Source organism: Calonectris borealis, chromosome 19 (genome assembly GCF_964195595.1).
Source record: "Calonectris borealis chromosome 19, bCalBor7.hap1.2, whole genome shotgun sequence".
NCBI classification, from domain to species: domain Eukaryota; kingdom Metazoa; phylum Chordata; class Aves; order Procellariiformes; family Procellariidae; genus Calonectris; species Calonectris borealis.
The window spans coordinates 4,953,017-4,972,526 of NC_134330.1; the positions used below are offsets into that span (position 1 = coordinate 4,953,017).

Genomic DNA, 19,510 nt, shown 5'->3' on the forward strand with positions numbered 1-19,510 from the left:
CTGCCACCAAGCAGCGGGGTTGTTCACTGATGGCAGGAAGTGGTGGGACCCAATTTGGTTTCGTTTGGGTACAAAGAAGCATTTTCTGGTCAACCCTTATTTTAAAAGGAGAAAAATTGTGTCTTTGCCTGCTTTTGCTGTACATCAGCATTACCTGAGAGACACTCTGCAGGGACTGCATGGTCTGGCATGGTGCTAAGCCCTCCCTAAGAATATCAGCTTTTTGAGTAGCTCACCTGGGAAAGACATTATTACATTCTGTACAGCTCAGGGAACCAGCATAGCACGCTGTATTTTACAGATAAGAAGAAACATGCTCTGAAGTCACTCCTACCTAGAGTGGCACTTTCCTAAGATGACAATGTACTCCACTCACTGCAGGCAGAATAAATTCCTATGCAGGTGAATAATAATGTGAGTCTGTTAAGGGCTGGACTTGTACTAAACCTTTTTACTAAATGAGGACAGAGAGAGGGTTTGTCTCTTCTGCCTGATCATTTATTTTCATGTAACCTGTACAAACATAACGTTTTTAAGACTAGTACCCTGCTGTCAAATGTGGTTGAAATTAGCCAATGGGCTCTGGAGTCTTTTGAAACATGCATGTGCACACATATAAATACAATTGCATTATTCTTGTTTCCTTAGGAAACCAAGCTAAAAACCCCAGGCAAGCCAAAACACACATTTTTCCCTTCTATGGAGGGTACAAGAGAACAAACCAGAAGACTGAGGTAAGAGACTATAGTGAGCAGATTAAATAAGCTAATCATTATTTTGACAAAACTGGCTCGGGCCAACTGTGGGAGCACAAGGCTGGGTTAGGAAACATTCTTGACATAGAAATTATCTGTTCAGAAACACCTTTGGAGGTTTTTCTTCTCCACATCTGTTTTGAAATAGGAGCTGCTGTTCGTAGTGCTGCTGGGCTTATGTAACATCTGAACTAGCTAAAGAGATTGCATGGAGTTAATTTTCAATTGATGTTGTCTAATTTACTGTTAGGACATTTGCACCTGAATTGCCCATCTCTTCAAACACACAAATTTGTAAGTACAATTCCCAAGGTACCTGCACACTGACCTGGCCACGGTGGCATTCACTTTATCTGCAAAGAGAACACCTTTGAAATATCGGCCCTTCACCTTTAGAGATCCCTCCCAGCACACAGGCTGGCTCTGATACTGTAGTAATGTCCCACCTATCCAGTATGTAGCTTCTAGGTCTGTTGTCTAAACAGGGCACTGATTCCACAGCATCACTTGGTGCTCGTGACTTAAAGCTGGCAGCAATCACATGTAAATATATTCCTCTGGCTTCAGGGATTCATTTCATTGATAAGAAATCTGAATTTCTTTCTCACATGCTGAAGATACTTTCACACGGGAGCATTTGCTTCTTCCACATGGTGCAGCTAGCTGGTGTGCTTACTTTTAGCACATAACCTGAACCAGGCTGATGATGAAATCAAGCAAACAATCAGGGCAGGATGAGAAAACCTGAACATCTTGAAACTGTCTGGGTTAAAAACAGGCTTAGCCAGTTCGGGGAGCAAAAGGCTGGGATAGGAAATATACTTGATGTGGAAATTATTGCTCAATGAAATCTTTAGGGCAAGAGGGAGTTCCCTCCCCACACCTGTTCTGAAATGGGAGCCGCTGCTGTTGGTGTTGCTGGGTTTTCTTCTGGGTGACCTTGGTATTCAGGAAATGGAGCTTTCACTAGTGGAAGCCAGAGCAACAGCCAAGACAAACAGGTCCAGAAATCCCTTCCGGAGGAGGGAGAGCACAGAGGAAATTACCTAATTACTAGCAGAAGAGAAAACTCCTGAGAGGTCTGGAGTCCATGCTCCCTCTACACACCATGTGCATCGGAGGAAAAAAGCACTCAAAGCTGTGCGTCTCCCTCACTCTTTCTGGCGTCATCCAATTCTTCAAACAGAGCACACACCTACTCAAGTAGACTGGTGGGGATAGAAAGGTCTCTTTTTAAGAAGGGCCATCCCATAAAATGCCATAGCAAGCAATTCCATTTCTAATGGCCTTCCTCTGAGCACCATTTCATAGCCCCGACTTACACTTGCAGAGGCCAATGACATTCAAACTCCCTTTGATCCTCTCGGGATCCTCCATCTTTGGAGATGTCTCTTGTTGCTACTAAATCAGAGAAGCTAAAGACTAAAAAGAATGGACAACTGGATGAAAAAGAAAAAATCTAATCATGGTCAACATCCCAGTGTCCACTGGGTTTGAGCTGCAAGCATGTAAATCATGCACCAGCTCTTAGAATGAAAGGTCCTGGAGGCCTCCCACTCATGTACCCCAAAGCTCACCTGAGGAGCCTGTAACATAAGTGAGGAAAGGAGGAAAAGGGATGCCAAAGTCTGTCCCAGCTCTGTTGCCTCCTCCAGCAAGCTCCACGTGCTGCAATCCACATCCGGTATTCTGCAAAAGCATTTAAAATCCTCTACAAACATCACACACTCAAACCCTCCCAAATTTTAGGAGAGTGTGGAGGCCGAGATCCAAAACATGAGAACTCCCCCTCTCAAATATAAGCTCCAACTTGAATGCCATTTGTAGAAGGATCTGGCTTTCTAGCTGATTTGGAGCGGAGCTGACTCAAGACAATGGGACTCTTCCACAAACAGTTGTACGGAAGATGTTTCCATCAATCCATAGTGGAAAGCAGCTTGTAAGAACGTGGTATTGCTGAATTCTGGTCTTGGCACTGCATCTGCCTCAAACATAGTCCGAATGTCGCCTCCTAATCCAAGCTCTGCTATCACCAAACCTGAGATCCTGAAGAGTAGGATTTCATAATCTAGAGCCTGCCTGGGGCTCACACAATACTGTGTAACTTATTTTTTACACACCAAATACTTACTAATCTGTATTGAGACAGACTAGCCTTGGCTGCCTGTCCCAGCAACACTGGCTTTTGCTTATAAATCCAGCAGGCAGGAAATAATTTCCAAAGTCTATAAATTAGTTTTGGCTTTGAGTACACCAACTGTTAATTTCTGTGTCTGCACTATTTAATGTAGAGCTTGGATGAAATATGTCCCTGTAGCTCTCAAATAGATTGAGTTAGTCATGGACTTCCAGGGCAATTGAGGAAATGAGTAACTATGCAATGGAACAAAACTACACATAACATGGAGTGACTCCTTGCCTTGCAATCTTCAGACATGTTGGAATTGCAGCCTGCTTCTCCACTGCCAGATGACACATACGTTCTGTAAATAGAAGATACCATTGTCTATGCTATGACTACGGGGAGAACTGGGGAAAGTTTTCCCACTGGGATAGCTAAAACAATACATGTCTTCCAATCATGTTAACTCCATTAAGTTAGCTTTTTGTGTTTGAAACCCTGTTAGCTTATGTTTTGACAAGGCTCTTTTAACATGTTAAGCCAATTCTATCAATTTCAACATTACTGAAAAATAGACTCAGTTTACCTTTCAAGGCAAGGCCATTGTCTCAGGACAGCAGAGATGCTCTAAGAGTGACTAACAGATAGCAAGCTTTGGAGTTTTAGAATGCAGAATGTCGGACAAAGGTAATGAGGCACTTGCCTTGCCATTGTTGGCAAACTAGGTCTGCTCCTAAATGAAAGGTATTATAGCAAACATCTGAGACCTGTGTGATTACTTGGGACACTTAAAATAATATAAGTTTACAGAGCAGTTCATTACCACCATCCCCGAGAAGCTGCTTCAGTGGCCTTTGGTACTGGTGACATGTTCTGCTACAGTAATTTGTCCTCACTGCTGCTCAGGGAAGTGCTGAGGGGAATGCAGTGGGCCCTGCTGCAGTGTTCCTCGTTATTACAGCTACACCCAACACCCGCAGCACACCAGGGAGAGTACTAGTGATTGTGCATGTTTCTTGCTTTGAAAACCCTGCAGTTGACTTCAGCTCAGGCTATGTTAGTGGCAGACTCCTGCCTCCCCCAGCACAAACAGCTTGAGTTTAATTTCCTCTGAGGCAAAGTTCTAACCCTTTCTAGCCATCTAGAGGGGTTCTAGTGTTTTCAGAATTTCTACTGGGATTCTGGTGCACTTGTCTTAGTGCCTGTGAGAGTCACAAACATGCAATACAAATCCTATTGTGTTAGAAGCTTTCAGATTAGATTAAAACCTATCTATTCATGGGGCCAAAAGGCACAAAAGGAGTCCAGGAAAACTGCATTTGTCTCTGTGCACAGCAATGAATTTAATGGAAAATTAGCCTCAGAAACAATACAGAGTTGGATGCGTGATGCTGGTTTTTGTGCTCATGGGGCTTTCATGCTACAGAGATGTGGTTTCTTGTTTTGTGAATTGCTGAAAGACTTTGAAAGTTTTGTGATTTTGCTGCTAATCAGTGTGTGACAGTGACATGCCTGATCACAGCAAGGTTCAACAGAAAAGAACAGAACACAACCTTTTCCATGCATAGGTCCTTATTCTGTTCTGTGGGAAAAAACACCCTATACCAGCACTAGGAAATCTCCACAGTTTAATATTCTTCAATCCCGACCTATAACCCTGCTAATCTAGCTCTCTAACACACGCCTGCCAATGTACTTCAAATCTAAGCCTAAATGTAAGCCTAAATCCCAGATGGGCTCCCTTCATCAATGAAACCTAGCAACAGGGGCAAAATGGTTGCTTTAAAATGTAGAAAACATCTGAGGAGTTAGTAAAGCAAAATTCCTCCACTGTTCATTTCTCACTTGGAAGCAAAGAAAGATCTCCAGAGAGGAAAGACACATCCAAACTCCAAACTACACTATCGTCTTTTTCCATAATTCTCAGTGGAGCAATTCTATTTGTTCTGAACTTCTAGCAGTTGTTTGAAGTGTTTGAAAGAGGATCAGAATGACCATGGCTATGACTTACAGATATAGGAGCTGTACAAATACTCACAAAAAGTCTTAAAACTTTAAAAAAATACAAAGTGCAAAATTGCTTTCAGATATCATTTTAGACCTGAAATTCACCTGGGCTTATTCAGAGGGTCTTCGACAGTTAATGAACCCCAAGATCTACTACAATGAAACTTACTAGTTTCAACAGAGTTTGCAGTTTTTAACCAATTTGAAGCTTTTACTTCAGTGAAGTCTGGTGGCACTACAACCCGAAAGAGCTTCATAAGAGCTAGCTAGAGAAACAGATAAACATTATAAAGCAAATATTTCAAAATGAGTAAGTATACTTTCTGCCTGTCCTAGGTTATTTCACAGAGACTCCAAAAGCAAAATCCTAACTTTAAAGACTTCAAAGAAAGCTTTCAGAGGGAAGGAAAAAGCCTCGAACACTAGATCAAAAGTAATGTGGAAATCGCCTATGCTGTAGAAAGTTTCACATTACCAGGTTGATGTTATTGGCTTCTATATGCTTTAGCACAAAGGCGGCGAGGAGCTGTGTGTCCCATTCAACAGCAGGATTATCTGGAAGATCCCTGAAAACGAGAAGTGCAATTAGTCACTTCACTGCTGAGAACTTTATAAAGACCATGCTAGAAAAGAGAGATGCTCTTACCAGAGAATGAAATCAAGATAAATTTGTTTACCATATAAAACCACTGAACCTTACTTAAGCGTCTTACAAACTTCTATATTGGAGGGTTGAAAGGGAAACAGCAGTTCCAACACTCTCCTCATAAATTTGCCAAGGTCTCTCTTCTTACCATTAAGGTAGACTTTCTGATGCTTTACTTTAAGCAACATCTATTTTGTTCAATGATTCTTGTTCTCTACTCATCCCAATCAAATTTCTTTCTCTCTTTATTTAAAACCCTTTTAAAACACATTTTCCTGAAAGACTTTCCAATCATAATCTAATGGTAAATTACATATAAAAAGTAACAAGCAAACTCCTGCTCTCATTTATACAGGAATAACCTATTAACCTCAACCAGAGGACATCCAGAGGACCATAATTATATTGCATGGATTTGATAGTAGTTCTTCACCTGTTCATTTTATGCTTTGCATACCAACTGGGTATACAAAGCATACTGTGACTGAATACTCTGCCTGGGTATTTTAGATTGCAGGCTCCTAGGGGCAGGGACCATGAGCCAAATGCAAAATAACACCAGGCAGCCAACAGAATTATTCCATATTTACACAACTGAGAGCTGAATTTGACCCCCCAGTCATTCGGTTTGAATGGTGCCAAGAAAACATTGCTTGCAAAGTTAAAAAGGTTATTAGTAACAATAGCATAACACACAGCTGCTAAAGACCAATAATGACATATTAAACTGGTCTTTTTCTCAGACCTTTCCCATTTTCTGATAGTCTGATAATTGCTGTGAGGCGGTTTAGCAGAAAAGTGACTACACAGCCTTCTCACACAGACACATGGGTTTGGATCTGAACTGATCCAGCTGTTTGCTGCAGAGAGCAGGGATGCTACTTCCCAATACTCTTCACGCCTTGCTGACTCCCCAGACAGCAAGGATGACATCATCTGCAACAAAACAACACGAAAATGTCTCCTTGGCACATTCCAAAGTAAAGCTCAGCTTGGGTCTTCATGAGAGGTCTTCTGGCCACAAATTTTCCCACTGCTGTTAACAGTAGTAGTAGTAGAAGGAAGAGCCTAAAGAACAAACCGACCATTAGCATTTTACCCGTTGTGTTACGTACCCCTGTTCAGCACAGGCCAAAATAATGTGCTGTTAGAAACGGAAGCAACAAGGGAAGGCACTTCTACATTAGCGTACACATTCTAGCGACGGTCCCTGTAGTGGTATTACCAACAACAGAGATTGTTGTTGTTGTTTGCAATTCCCTCTTGTATAGACAGTGTCTTTGCCTGATGTATACAAGACATTTGAATTTCATCACAGGAAAGATTCTTTGGTACATCTGGTGGTTGTCTCATCAGCTCAACAAACCTGCATCTCATCTGCTCAAGACAAAAACTTTCACATCTCATGTTTGAAGAGGAAGTGGCCCTGTTGACCCCCAAGGTATTACAACTCCCACCACGTCACAGCAAGCTTTAAATGGAGCACATTTTAAAAATATGCTTCAACTAAAACATTCCAAGCAACATGCACACTGAGCAGAGTCTAAGTGCAAGTCTAACAGTGCTTCAGTTATTCGAAGGTACCTTTGAGGTTATGTCAAGGCTTAATCTGATAATATTAAAGTAGTAAACTAGTCTAAAAGGATTCTTCACTGGCCACTTACAATGCAAATATAATTCCCCTTTTTGGACAGGGGTTAAACGGAGCTGTGGAGGAAGTGAAGAGTCCCATTAAAATAGGAGGGGTGCTCCAACAGTGAGAGGTCAGAAAAAAAAGTAGGGCTTGGAATTTATGATGTCCAGGAGGCTTTGGTGTCATAGCCACTGCACTCAGCTTTATTGGGCTGTCTCCAAAAAGGCTGCCGGGTAGTGGAGCAGGTTTTAACTAGTTTAGACAGATAAAGATCACCCTCGTTCAATGGAAATGAACAGCTGGAGGCAACGGTTTAGAATCCCTGGAAACAAAACAATCTGAAGGCATGAGCAAATTAACTCCATGAACACTGAACTGATTAAGCAGGAATATTCTGCAAAAAATTCTGCTTCTACCCACTTACTGCTGCTCATGGAGAGACCACTCACTCCCAGTAAGGAAAAGGAACTGTTTTTCTTGCATAATATTTGTCAGGCACCAAAGACAGAGAAGCTGATCTTGCCAAACAAGACGCACATGTATATAAATCCATTCGTAACTCATTAATAGACATGATGGCCCACTGAAGTATTCTTAGCTCATTCTGCAAACACGAAAAGTGACACACAGGTTAAACGACATGCCCAAAGTCACCCAGACAAGTCAGTAGCAGAACTGGCAATACATTAATCTAGATTGCTCCAGGAAATTACCTTTTTTTTTTTTTTTTGGTAAGAGTTTGTATAATACTTTGTAAAGTCGAAAATTTAAGCGTTACCATGATAGTAGGGACCCCACTGAAAGCATGAGACCAGCAACTTTCTGCCTGTGCTCTGGATATCAATAGTTGGGTCCAGGTAAGGATGAGAAGGTGAGTAAGAAAACCAAGTTCATATACACCATACAGCAATGCACACAAGATACATTCTTACAGGAGGTCTCTACATGCCGTAGGAACTTTGTAGGGGCATACGAACTTTGAAAACTGCTGTAGCTCACAAAATCATCTATTCAGTACAAAATATTTTTCCTAATATCATAAATCAGTCCTCACCAAACCTGAAAAGTCCACTGACTATTGAAATAAGTTGCATTCATTGTGTTTTTACCTTCAGGACTTAGTATCAGAAACATTCAGCATTTAAATGGTTAACTCCACACTGCCTTTCTGGCTAAGGCTGATAATGCCTCTGAGCTCAAGGTCGAAGGGCTGAGATAAAGGACTATAAAGGAGTGAAAATTAGCACATTCCCTGAAGCAGACTGGAGCTTGTCCCAGGAGACGCGGTTCCCCACACCCGCCCTCCCTGTCCTCTGCCCCAGAGAGCTCCTTGTTGCTGCTGCCGGTCACTGCGACAGGTCAAGATATAAATCCTGCACTGGAGAGACCTCCCAGGTCACACTGCTGGAGAGGGCTGGTGGGAAGGGTAGAGGGGTTTGGTCACTTGGCCTCATTTCCACCAAACTATTACGGTCTGGAAGTGATGTTTATGGGCATTCCACATGACTGATACTGAATGCAGGTGGCTGCCTGGATGCAGCCCTTGTTGACCACAGAAAAATAGGGAGATGCATAGAAGAAGAAAAAAAATATTTTTAATGGAATAAGGCTCTAGAAATGTTGTTTTCCCACCTATTTTCAGTGAAAGTCATGCTGTGCAGTGTACAGGGAATTTACAGCTGTGCCAAGGGATCTATAGACTGAAGAGAGAGAGAAATGGAGAATTATGGTGCTGCAGTTGCTGCAGTATGGAGTAGTGTCTGTCTCTGCTTACTGATTTCAACAGGACCAGTTATGGGAAATACTGTTTTCTGAAAACAAAACCCTGTACCTTTCTATTTAACCATCCACTGTTCGTAGTGAGAACTGGACAGGACCCCTGGTTTTCTCCTCCTCACCTCCTTGCTTTCCTCCTTGCCAAACTGAGCAGACAGAGCAGACACTGGCATCTGCAGCTCCCCTTTCCAAGGTTTTCATACGAAGAATATGGTGGATGTCCTGGATATCCTGGCCCAGGCACCAGAGAGCTACAAGGGGGCCACGGCAAATCACATCAGCACATTAAACCAAAAATCAACCTTGTGCAGATCTTGCCCAGCAGTCTTACAGCTGGCTGAATGAAAGAAATGTTAAAAATCACTGCCTGATGCCAGCTCCTCTCCAGGCCTCCTTGCCTTGCCTGCTGTGGGCTGTGGAGCGTAGCTCCTCTTATGCCTCAACCTTGGCCATTAAAACACTGTGCATGTTGCCAGTAATGCTATCCCTGCCAGCAGCCTGGATAATTTTGTAGGGTCATCTTTCTAGGAACGTTTGGGCTCAAGATGGCTGTCATCTGGAAGGTCTCTTTTGGCCAAGATAGATATTTAAAAACCTTCACAGATATATATTGCCAAGTTACACCCTTCTTACATGATATACTGCTCAAACTCTGTCCAATTTTCCACTGCTCATCTTCCACAGATCTTTTAGCAACAGCCAGTGCATTTATACATACAATCTTCTTTTAAAGCCTTCCATGGAATTTATTCTGCTCATGAACTAAGCTCTCATGACTGCCCTAAAGGTTAAGTTAAACTAAACAGTTAGTCTACGCGATGTCCACGTGGCTTAACAAACAGCAAATGGGCTATCCTATATGGGACACTGGCAGTTAGAATAACCTTGAGATCTGTCCCTCCTGAAATCTGTTGAATGGGGCAATCCCCTGGGTGCATAATGAAGCAGTGCCTCTCACTGCGTGACAGTTACCCTGACGGGGACTGGCAAGCACCCTCTCTGCCTTGACATGAAGCCTTTATAGGTGGCAATAGGGAAGGGAGTGGAGTGGCAATAGGGTTCCTTCTCAAAGATGCTTAGGTCTCCATTAGTACATTCTGAGACACCAGAGTGAAACTTCGAAGGTACTAACGTGATTTTCCATTCCACTACACACCAAAAGGGTCAAGATGAAAGAGCTTTCCCATTCCCTATTGCCTTTTTATCCTGCAGCATGACCTTAATCAATCCAAGGCTAGGCATCAGGAAACATTTTTGCATAATTTCTCCTCCCTATCCCTCCTCTCCCTGATGAAGGATTTTACATTAAATCAGCACAAAGGTCGGTAGATTGATGGTGGATTACATAGGAAACAGGTGAACTGCTGTGCACTAGGTTCCCAGCTGAGTACAATGACCACAATGTGTTTGTTGGAACAAAGGATGCCCTTTGTATAAAGTTAACTGTATGAAATGAACATCTGGGCAATTGAAACTGGATCAAAAAGCAAAAGATCCCACAGAAAAAATGACGTGAGTGCACAATTAGTGAAAAAGCCATGTGATGACTAGAGGCAATCAGTGACCTTTATATCACAGCATCAAAGTAATTGAAAAAACTGTGTAAACAGAAATTATTTCATGCTCTCTAAAGTAGAGCAGAGAATTTTTATTTTTGAGATTATGCTAAGATAAGTTAAGACAGGCTAGCCCTAGATCTTGAAGCAGAGCCTCTAAATCCTTACATTAATAACTATTTATAAATTTCTCTTCCTATAATGGCCAATTACAGACAGGAGGGAAATCTTGCTGTTAGGCTGCATGTACATCTCTGATTCAATTGAAAAGAGCCCACTTAGACAAATGATCAGCATCTTGCAACATCATGTTATACAGAGAACAGATGCTGTGTGCTTATTGGAATGTAACAATCTCCAATTTAGGAGAGAAATGGACTAAACCAGGATGCTAACTGTCAAATGAAAAGCCACCTACAACAGAGAAGCTCAACCTGAAATTTTTACACCAGCAGCTTCCTCCCTTTCCTCATAGTAAAAAAATGCAAATTATTCTGAGATTTGTATTTTAAGATTGGAAATAAGAATCTTGGGTTTTGGTGTAAGTAGAGGGTAAAGGAAGGGGTGAAAATGTCAGCGACTGGAATATTAAAAATGAAATACACTTCAAATATTTCACAAAAGAAAAAAAGCAGAATGGACATAATCCTTTTCTCCCATCCTTAACTTTTGTAATGTGTAAGTTTGGACCTACTTTATACAAATTTCAAAGGTAAATTATGTAAGTTTAGATGCTAGGTAAGTGCTGACATCACTAATGTGGCCATACCAGGCAGAAGTCAGGCGTAAAGGGAAAGAACACAAAGACAGGGAGCACTCCGTTCAGCCTGCTTAAAAGCCCAGACAAGCTGTGCATGCTTCTCCACTGAGCTATGTAAAAACACAGCGCACCTCTGTCAGATAATATTCCAAGTACCTCCATAACTCCCCAAAGGTAAATCGTAATTAGATCTCTAGGAACAAACTTTTTGACTTGGGCATGATCATGTGTTTCTGTTTGAGAAATAAGCATCCTTTGGGTTTAAATTTGAAGGAATTATTACAGAACACAGGACTGCTTGTTTGGAAAGACCTATCCAAATGTCCCTGTACTCATTTATTTTTTTAAATGAATTATTGATGATTTCTCAGCAGAGTTTAATGTCTATTCACAGAGATGACACAATTGCTTATCATAATTTGAAATCTGGTATTCATTTGACGTCTGTGCCTCAGCGCCTTGTTGATAAATTACAGCACAAAGCTCTGTAGGAACAAGTTCATATTCAATGTATTTAAACAAAAACAATTGATGGTGCCTTTCAAGAACAGAAATGCATAGAAACTACAGTGGCTAAAGCTAGTTTTAAAAAGTAACTTTTAAAAACTAGTTTGGAAAGGGCATCAGGCCCTGCTGTGTAAGACAGGAAACAAAATTCAGCTCAACTAATTCTGAATTGATCGCTGATTTAGTCACAGCTTTCGTATCTTCCGCTTTTCACGCCTGCGAAATGGAAATAATTATACGTTCACACCTATGTAAAGAAGTTTGAGATCCGTCTAAGAAAAGTGTTGTCTGTTCTCCGATTTTTAGATCGAAATCTAAAACACATGTCTTGGTAATCCTGGGTAATGAGAACCCCCTTTATTCCCTGCATTGTCTTCCCACGGAGTATGGAATCAAGTTGAACATCTTAGTCCTGACTTGAAGGCTTGACCCAAAACATATAAAAGACGGCATGAAGCTCCAAAATGATGGATACGGTGAACAGCTCTGCCTCTGTGGTGCAGAGGAACTCTGCAACAAGGATAACGTCTTCTCAAGCAGTTAGGGCTTCCTTAGGGGCTGGTGCCAAACAGTGAATGGACTCCCAAATCAAGTGTCATCACAAACCGCTTTACTTTCAGCTGCAAATACCAGGAATACTCCTTGGAACATATCCTTCTTAACAGAAACACAGCAATATTTAAAGTTTAAAATTCCCCAGACTCTCCAGAGCACATAAGAAAGCTGAGACATCTGGGCCAAATGTTATTCTAACAATGGAGACCCTGTTTGCCAAACCACATGACAGGGGTTTGGGTATGTCGCCTACTGGGCACCTTGCTTTGGTCACGTAGTGGCAAGGTGTCACCATGCCATACTACAGCTGAGGAACATGACTTCTAGTAGGGTCACACTGGTGGAGAACAGTATTTCCGGCATATGTCTACAAATCCTTGTCCGATCCTTGGTCTCACACAGCAAATCACATCTGTGGCTGACACGCACTTAGTACGCAGCACTGCCCCAATGCTGTGCTGCAAACATATGACCTGCAAGAGGAGAAACAAGACCTGGGAGTCTCACGTGTAAGTGTAATAATTCATGTTATTACTGTGCCACTGGAACGTGCTCAGGAACTAATGTGAAGAACACATCAGAACCTGTGTAGTCATCATCATTGATTGATCAATCACACAAGGCAATGAGCACCAAATACCTTGCTGTCATGCACAGCTCTGAATGCAGCTGCCATAGGAAGGAGGGGCCTCTAGTTCATTCACTCGAACCTACGCTGAGAAGCCCTAGCTTCAGTTTAAGCTGAAGTCTGCAACGGGTTGTTTGCAAGAACCACACAGTGCCATGGAGTGTATCTGGATCCCTGGTGACACTGGTAATAACAAAACAATTAAGTTCAAATCCCTAAAGAGAATTCTTTTAAAAATACAGCAGTTCTCCCCTTACCTTTCACCCTCAAGTTGCGTGCTGTGTTTTATGCTACTTTTTATTCCCAACTTTCATTCATGTTTGAGTTGCATTCATTTTGCATATACATTACATGCCAAGCCAAGGCCAGTTACAGCCCTTTGTCCCTGACAGCCATTATGTGACCAGAATGTACTATGTGCCTGTCAACTGAGTGGGGCCCACAGATCCCACAAGTGACACATTTTCAGCCAGCCACCATTTAGCCTGTTTCCAGCGCAACCAGCAGTTTCCAGCACTACAGACTGACAGTAGTGACTTGCCAAGTGCTGGGCAAGAAGCCTCCGTTTCATTTTATAGAAGCTGGACTTCTGTGTGATCTGTTGGGGGCCATTAACAGAGTTCACTGAAAACATCAGTCGGAGGCTAGACTTAGTAGTCTCATGAGATTTGGGGCTGCCATGCTGAATTATGAGTCAGCAGTTCCTCCTCTGGCCCACTGAAATGTGGTTTGGGCAGCAGACAATAGTGCAGTGTGAAATGAAGTCAATTCCACTCACATCTTGGAGAGGTATGCAGGAAAGTAGACCATTGAAGTCCCTACTTAGTTCAGGATAACAAGAATTCACCAACCTTTTTCTGAGTATCTGTTGGCAAAGTGCATTTCTGGTATTTGTTCCAAATGACTGACAAAAACCAGATCTATTAGCAACTTCTGGCAATCTCATCTGCAGACCTCTAATAAGAGAAACATCTTCAAATGTGCAACTATCTGGCATCTTAGAACACAATTGCTGGGCAAAGGCATCTATGTAGCAGCACTTCAGTTCAACACCTTTCTCAGCCAAGAAGATGTTTGATGGAAATGCTCAGTGGACAGCTTGAACAGTGCAGACTATAGCAGTTTGTGGCCTTTGGGAATTTTGCTCCACATTCCCAGAACAATGTGCTCTTGTCTATGTCAGCTCCCAGAGGAGGGATAAACTGATCCGAAGCCAAAAAAGGTGGACTCACCTCTACTAACACCTAGCTCCTGGGGCTCAATTACTTACCATTTCAGCATGTTTCTGGCCACTCTGATATTTCTCACAATAATAGGGGAAGAACACAGACAACATTTCTCCAAAACCACCATCTGTACTATAAGAAGTGAGTATCATCAAGCCTATATGAAATGATCGGGCAGTTCCCAGAACAGCTCATAGCACTGCTCACATCCTCATTATTATTATTGGCTTTGCCACAGTGCCTAGGAATTCATCTGGGTCCTGACAGTCTAAGTTGTCTGGAGTGAGAACAAAAAGTCCAGCAATCCCACAATCAAAACTTGTTTTAAAACTAAAATACAAATCACCAGCAAAACGAGGACTCTGAGGAGCATACCACAGGACTTCACTCCTCCCTTATTCATTTCTTTTTCTTTGTAAAATGCTTTGAAAAAAAGAACAGTGCAGCATGGCAGAGCTTGGAAAAGGGTACATCAACCCACGCACCAAGAAGCCATGTCCAACGAACACGAGTCCTGGCACCACTGGTTCAAGAAGGACAGACTTCCAGTTTAAAACTGCTGGGCAGGAGGTCTCACTCTCCTGGCAAAAGAGCAGTAAGCGGACAGGTGGAAGGGGAATGCAGTGTGTTCTTCCTAGCTAGGTTTTTACTACAGTACTGGCACATGAAGTTCCCGACATGGATCGTAACATGCCCAGGACTCCACAGTGGAAACAGTATAAACCCAAGGGGAAGGAACAGAAAGTCTCTTATAGCAGCCAGCAAAATCCTTCAGAGGCGAATGACTGAAATACCACAATGTCTATATGCCAATAAACCTAGCGCCACTTCATCACAACCTTAATATTAAATCTGTTCGCTCTTAGAATGATAAAGACACCATACTGTATTGGCAAAAACTGCAGTTCTGATTCTGGCCCAGGTAAGTCATACAGAACTTTGCCACTGACTTAATGGCATGGGCCAGACTCTCAAAGACAAGGAGAGCCAAAAGCATCATCACTCCTACCAAAGAGACAGACCTTGGTCTATTGCACATAACAAATAAACTGCAGTCAGAAACCTCAGGAGAAAGCTTGTAGCCAAATCAATCCCTCAGCCATTTTAATTAATCACCTAGGAAGAGGAAGCACAGAATAGTCACTTCATGGACATTTATTTCTCATGCCAAAACTTATGTAAATGCAGATGCAACTTCAGCAGAGATCTCAAGAGGATGATGGCCTGATTCCAAATGCAGCTTCCCATGTCACAACATTCCAGCTTCCCTGTACCAATTCCATGCAAAAAGAGGTTTCCTGACTCCTCAGCCTCCCATAAACAACTACCTCCTGCAATCCATTTGATCTACACAATGATATGGGAGCATTACTTCTTGAAGTCATGGCATATCCATCCTTTATTACACTGAAGTTCTGATGCCCTGAGCTCTCTAGCTGGGTGCACATTTTATTACTACCATCAAATCTCTTCCTTTTATAGGACAGCTTGTATCAAGAAGTTAAACACCTATCTTAACTGCGAGCTTGATCTCACAAATTTTACTGACATGCAAAGTTTCTGCTCATGCAAACAATCCTTTTGCAGGCACCGTCTTGCCAGCCCCATTCATGTGAATGCCCCAATTACATGATTACATGAGCAAATTCTAGGCCAGGCCCTGCACTCTCTCTGCAGCCGGTGAAAACCCGCACTGGCTTCCACAGCAGCCCAGCCAGGAACTATGCTTGGAACTCAGTTTGCAACAGCTAAGCAGGCTCAGCAACAATGAACAAAACGAGTACAACAATGCAACGACCTTTATCGTTTAGCCTTCCTCTCCTCCGCACTCTGATTTAATGCGAACGTTATGCAATGGTTTTGCTATAGCAACAGCTGGGGTGATCGGCAGTAACCCCACCGCTGCCTGCTCGGCTGGCGCTGCCGCGGGACCGTGATGCAGACACTGAACTTTGGCCCACTAGCGAGCCTCCCACTCGCCCGGCAGCGCTGCCAGCCTGTTTACACTACTCACATGACGGGCAAGAGGGAGGCTCCTGGCAGCCACCAGCATCCAGCCGGATTTCTAGGACCAGGCCAAGATTGGCAAAGGCTGGAAACGATTAACTCTTGCGAGCAGGGGCTCCACACTCCAGCAGCTGCCTGCAACGGCCCAGAAGAAAGGCTACTCTGCGCAGTGTGAGTGGTGCTTCGCCCTCCCAACACCACTGCAGGAAACGGAGCGGGATTAAGACATTCAGTGGGGGGGGGGGGGGGGATAAGGAAATGAATAAGCTTTAAAGAAGGGAACAGTATTTTTTTTTCTTAATGAGTGGCAGATGAGTAAGGATAATGAACTGGAACTGGGAACATAACACCCTCATCAAGCACTGCATGCTACAAATTGCACGTACCTGGGTCACATGGGGGTGCAGAAACTCCTCCAGTGGCACAGAACTGTGCTGGCGCAGCATCCCAGTCCTGGGCTCTGGAGCACCTTACAAGTACCGGGGGCACAGGGAGTACCTTGGAGGCAGGGAAGCTGTGCTCTACAAGTGCCCTGCTAAAATGGTTATAACCTTACAGCACAATCCCGTAAGAAAAAGCTGCGGATGACCAACCTGCAGCCATGCCATCACTGTATGAGCAGGACTACTAGTACTTCAGCACTTTTACAGCATTTATTTCCACACATTAACAGATGTTCATTAACTAACCCCCTGTGAGGCTGGTATGGGGAAGTAAGCAAGTAATAACCTCCACATTTTATAATGAGAGAATTAAGAGCTCAGTTAACTCTCCCTAGAGAGCCCGAGGCAACAGAGTTGAGTCAGGGGCAGAGCCTGGAATGGAGCATGTGAGCTCCCAGCTCGCAGCATGGCCGCAGCCCAGTACTGCATCACCCACACTCACTCCAGGAATACATTTTATTGCTTGGGGCAAATAACAATCCATTTTTCAACAGGCCTCTTATAGGTGCTCTGCAGAGCCTCATATATTCCTGGGTATTTGGATTGAGCAGAAAACACTTTAACAGTTGCAAATTATCCACCATTACACCAACATCATAGGAGCTGCTTAAAAGTAGCCCCCAAAACCTGTCGATAGTCAAAGTGTTGACCTCTGCATCACCTAATTGTGCTCTGGTCTGCATTGGTGTGACACAGCCCTGGATGACTGTTTCTCGCAATATTCTTGGCCACTTTTCCTTATGTACTTGTTACTTAGGAGTACTCTACTTAAACTTATGTCTTGCCCTAAAATATTGTGTTCTCCAGTAAAACCTTGTTATTCCCAGTAGGAGGCTGTATGGATTTCTTTTCTTTGCTATGATGACAAGTTCATTGTAACAAGAATGGTCCCTGCAGATACAGCACTGAAAAGCAGGTATGCCTTGATATCAGAAGTCCCTTTGACAGCTAGACGTTCATCCATATTTATACCTATATCCAAATATAAATGTTGCATAACAAAGATTGAAAGGAAATTTGTTAGGTCTGGCTAAAAATCTAATCACTGAAAAAGTTCGAATGAAATCAGTGACCCAAGTCTCATTTTTGCAGAAACAGGATTATTGCAATAAACTCTTCTCTGCCCCTTAATGGTAAGACCTGCTGAATTCTCTGATATTTGTGTGAGCTCTGCATGTAGTACTCCCATTCAAGCCTCAATCTATTAGCACAAATTCTGCAAACCCCTTACCTCTCTTCCCCACAGATCAAACCTCTGTCTGCCAATGTTTTATCTTGCAATATTATACGGTGTCTTTCCCAAGGCAAATGATAAACCAGTCTTGGCAGCCCATCATGTGGCTACTTAGGAGAATAAGAGAAATGCTGAGTATTTGGCTTATGAAACAGAAATACAGGAAGAAAATATTTATAACAATGCTACTGTTTAAATAAGAGAGACCATAATTTATTACAGATGTCACCCTTCCTTTCAAAACGAAGGGTTTAAATCTCGCTGAAGCTATGTAATGACATGAAGTAGAATGGAATTAATGAAAAATACATCCAGCTTAAATTGTGAATTGCCCCCTTTTATCCCCTGCCATTTTGTACCCCAAAATAAGCACAAATTTTGCTTCTTTCAAGCGTTGTTTGCCAGACTTTTCAGTGCTCAGAAGACTTAAAAACTGATTTACAGGAAAACATTCATCCTTCATCTCAAAACAGACTGAACACTTATACACTTAACGAAATTCAGTTAAATATTAACTATTAAAGAAGAGAAAATGGCACATAACTCAGACAAGAGTTGTTAAGGGGAGGCTATGTAATGAATTGAATTATTTCAATGCAAATAGTAATTGCAGAGAAATAGCCTGCAACACTGAAATGAGAGGGTATTAAAATTACAGTATAAGGAGTGTGCAGGTACAATGAGATAGTTAATATGTGACTTGTCAGAAGAGAGGGCATAACTTGGCATGGAACTTTAATCAAATTGTTTTCATTTAATGCTTCAGTTGGTACAGAAGGATCAGATAACAAAATATTCATCCCAAATCCCATTTCAGTTTCTAAAAAACTATTTTTGTTTCCTGCACTGGAGTAAAAATATTTTTTCCTTTTAACCAAAACTGATTGAAGAAGCTACAGGAGACAAAAGATGCTCAACGATATCCAGCAGAGCATTCATTTCCCTTGTTCCTGATCTCTCGTGCAATAAAACAGAGATTATGGGTCATAAAACACCATCCACATTTGCAAAATCTAGTGTACATTAGGAAAAAAGGTGAATATGTGACAAATGAAAACATATGCTTCCTATTTGCTTCAAGTTCTGTTTTCTCCTTTTTAAAAAGTTGATGTTGCATCATCAAAACAGCTACAGTTTCCTACAGAGCAAATTATCTATACTCAAAATTGGCTTCAGTATCTCCACCAAGAGCTAAACTCCATGAGCAAACTAGTAAATCCCATCCCACTACTTTAATATATTATTTTGAGTATCTTTTACACTGTTTTACTCATTATAATGAAAATACCTATATATTTTTTTAACAATTTGTCAGCATTACTTACCTCCTAACAGAGTATCTTGTTCTATTCATAGTTGTTATATGTCGGAAATTCTGGATAGCTGGCACTCTTTATTGGTGGGTTGGGTTCTCTTAAACGAAATTCCTATTTGGTAGTGGGGTTTCATTAAACGTACTCCCAACCTAGCAACTGTCCCTTTAAGGAATTTATTTTTTTTAATAGTTTGCTCTAATCTTAAGTACCACATCCACCAACTTCTAATTCAAGCTTACACTGCAACTGAAAAACTTTGTAATTTCATGTATACTGATTGAACTAAGGCCAAAGGGAATAAAACCATTTAGCTTTCACGTGAACTCAAAAGAAGAAAGG

General features: G+C 42.1%; 1 protein-coding gene across 1 annotated transcript in view; it reads right to left on the bottom strand.

Annotated features, from left to right (window-relative positions):
* Positions 1–19,510, bottom strand: part of PIGL (phosphatidylinositol glycan anchor biosynthesis class L) — a 73,979-nt gene that overhangs the window by 28,655 nt on the left and 25,814 nt on the right. Inside the window, exon 3 of the mRNA XM_075168595.1 lies at positions 5,360–5,450. Coding sequence (XP_075024696.1) covers positions 5,360–5,450 — 91 coding nt within the window. The remainder of the gene's footprint in view (positions 1–5,359; positions 5,451–19,510) is intronic.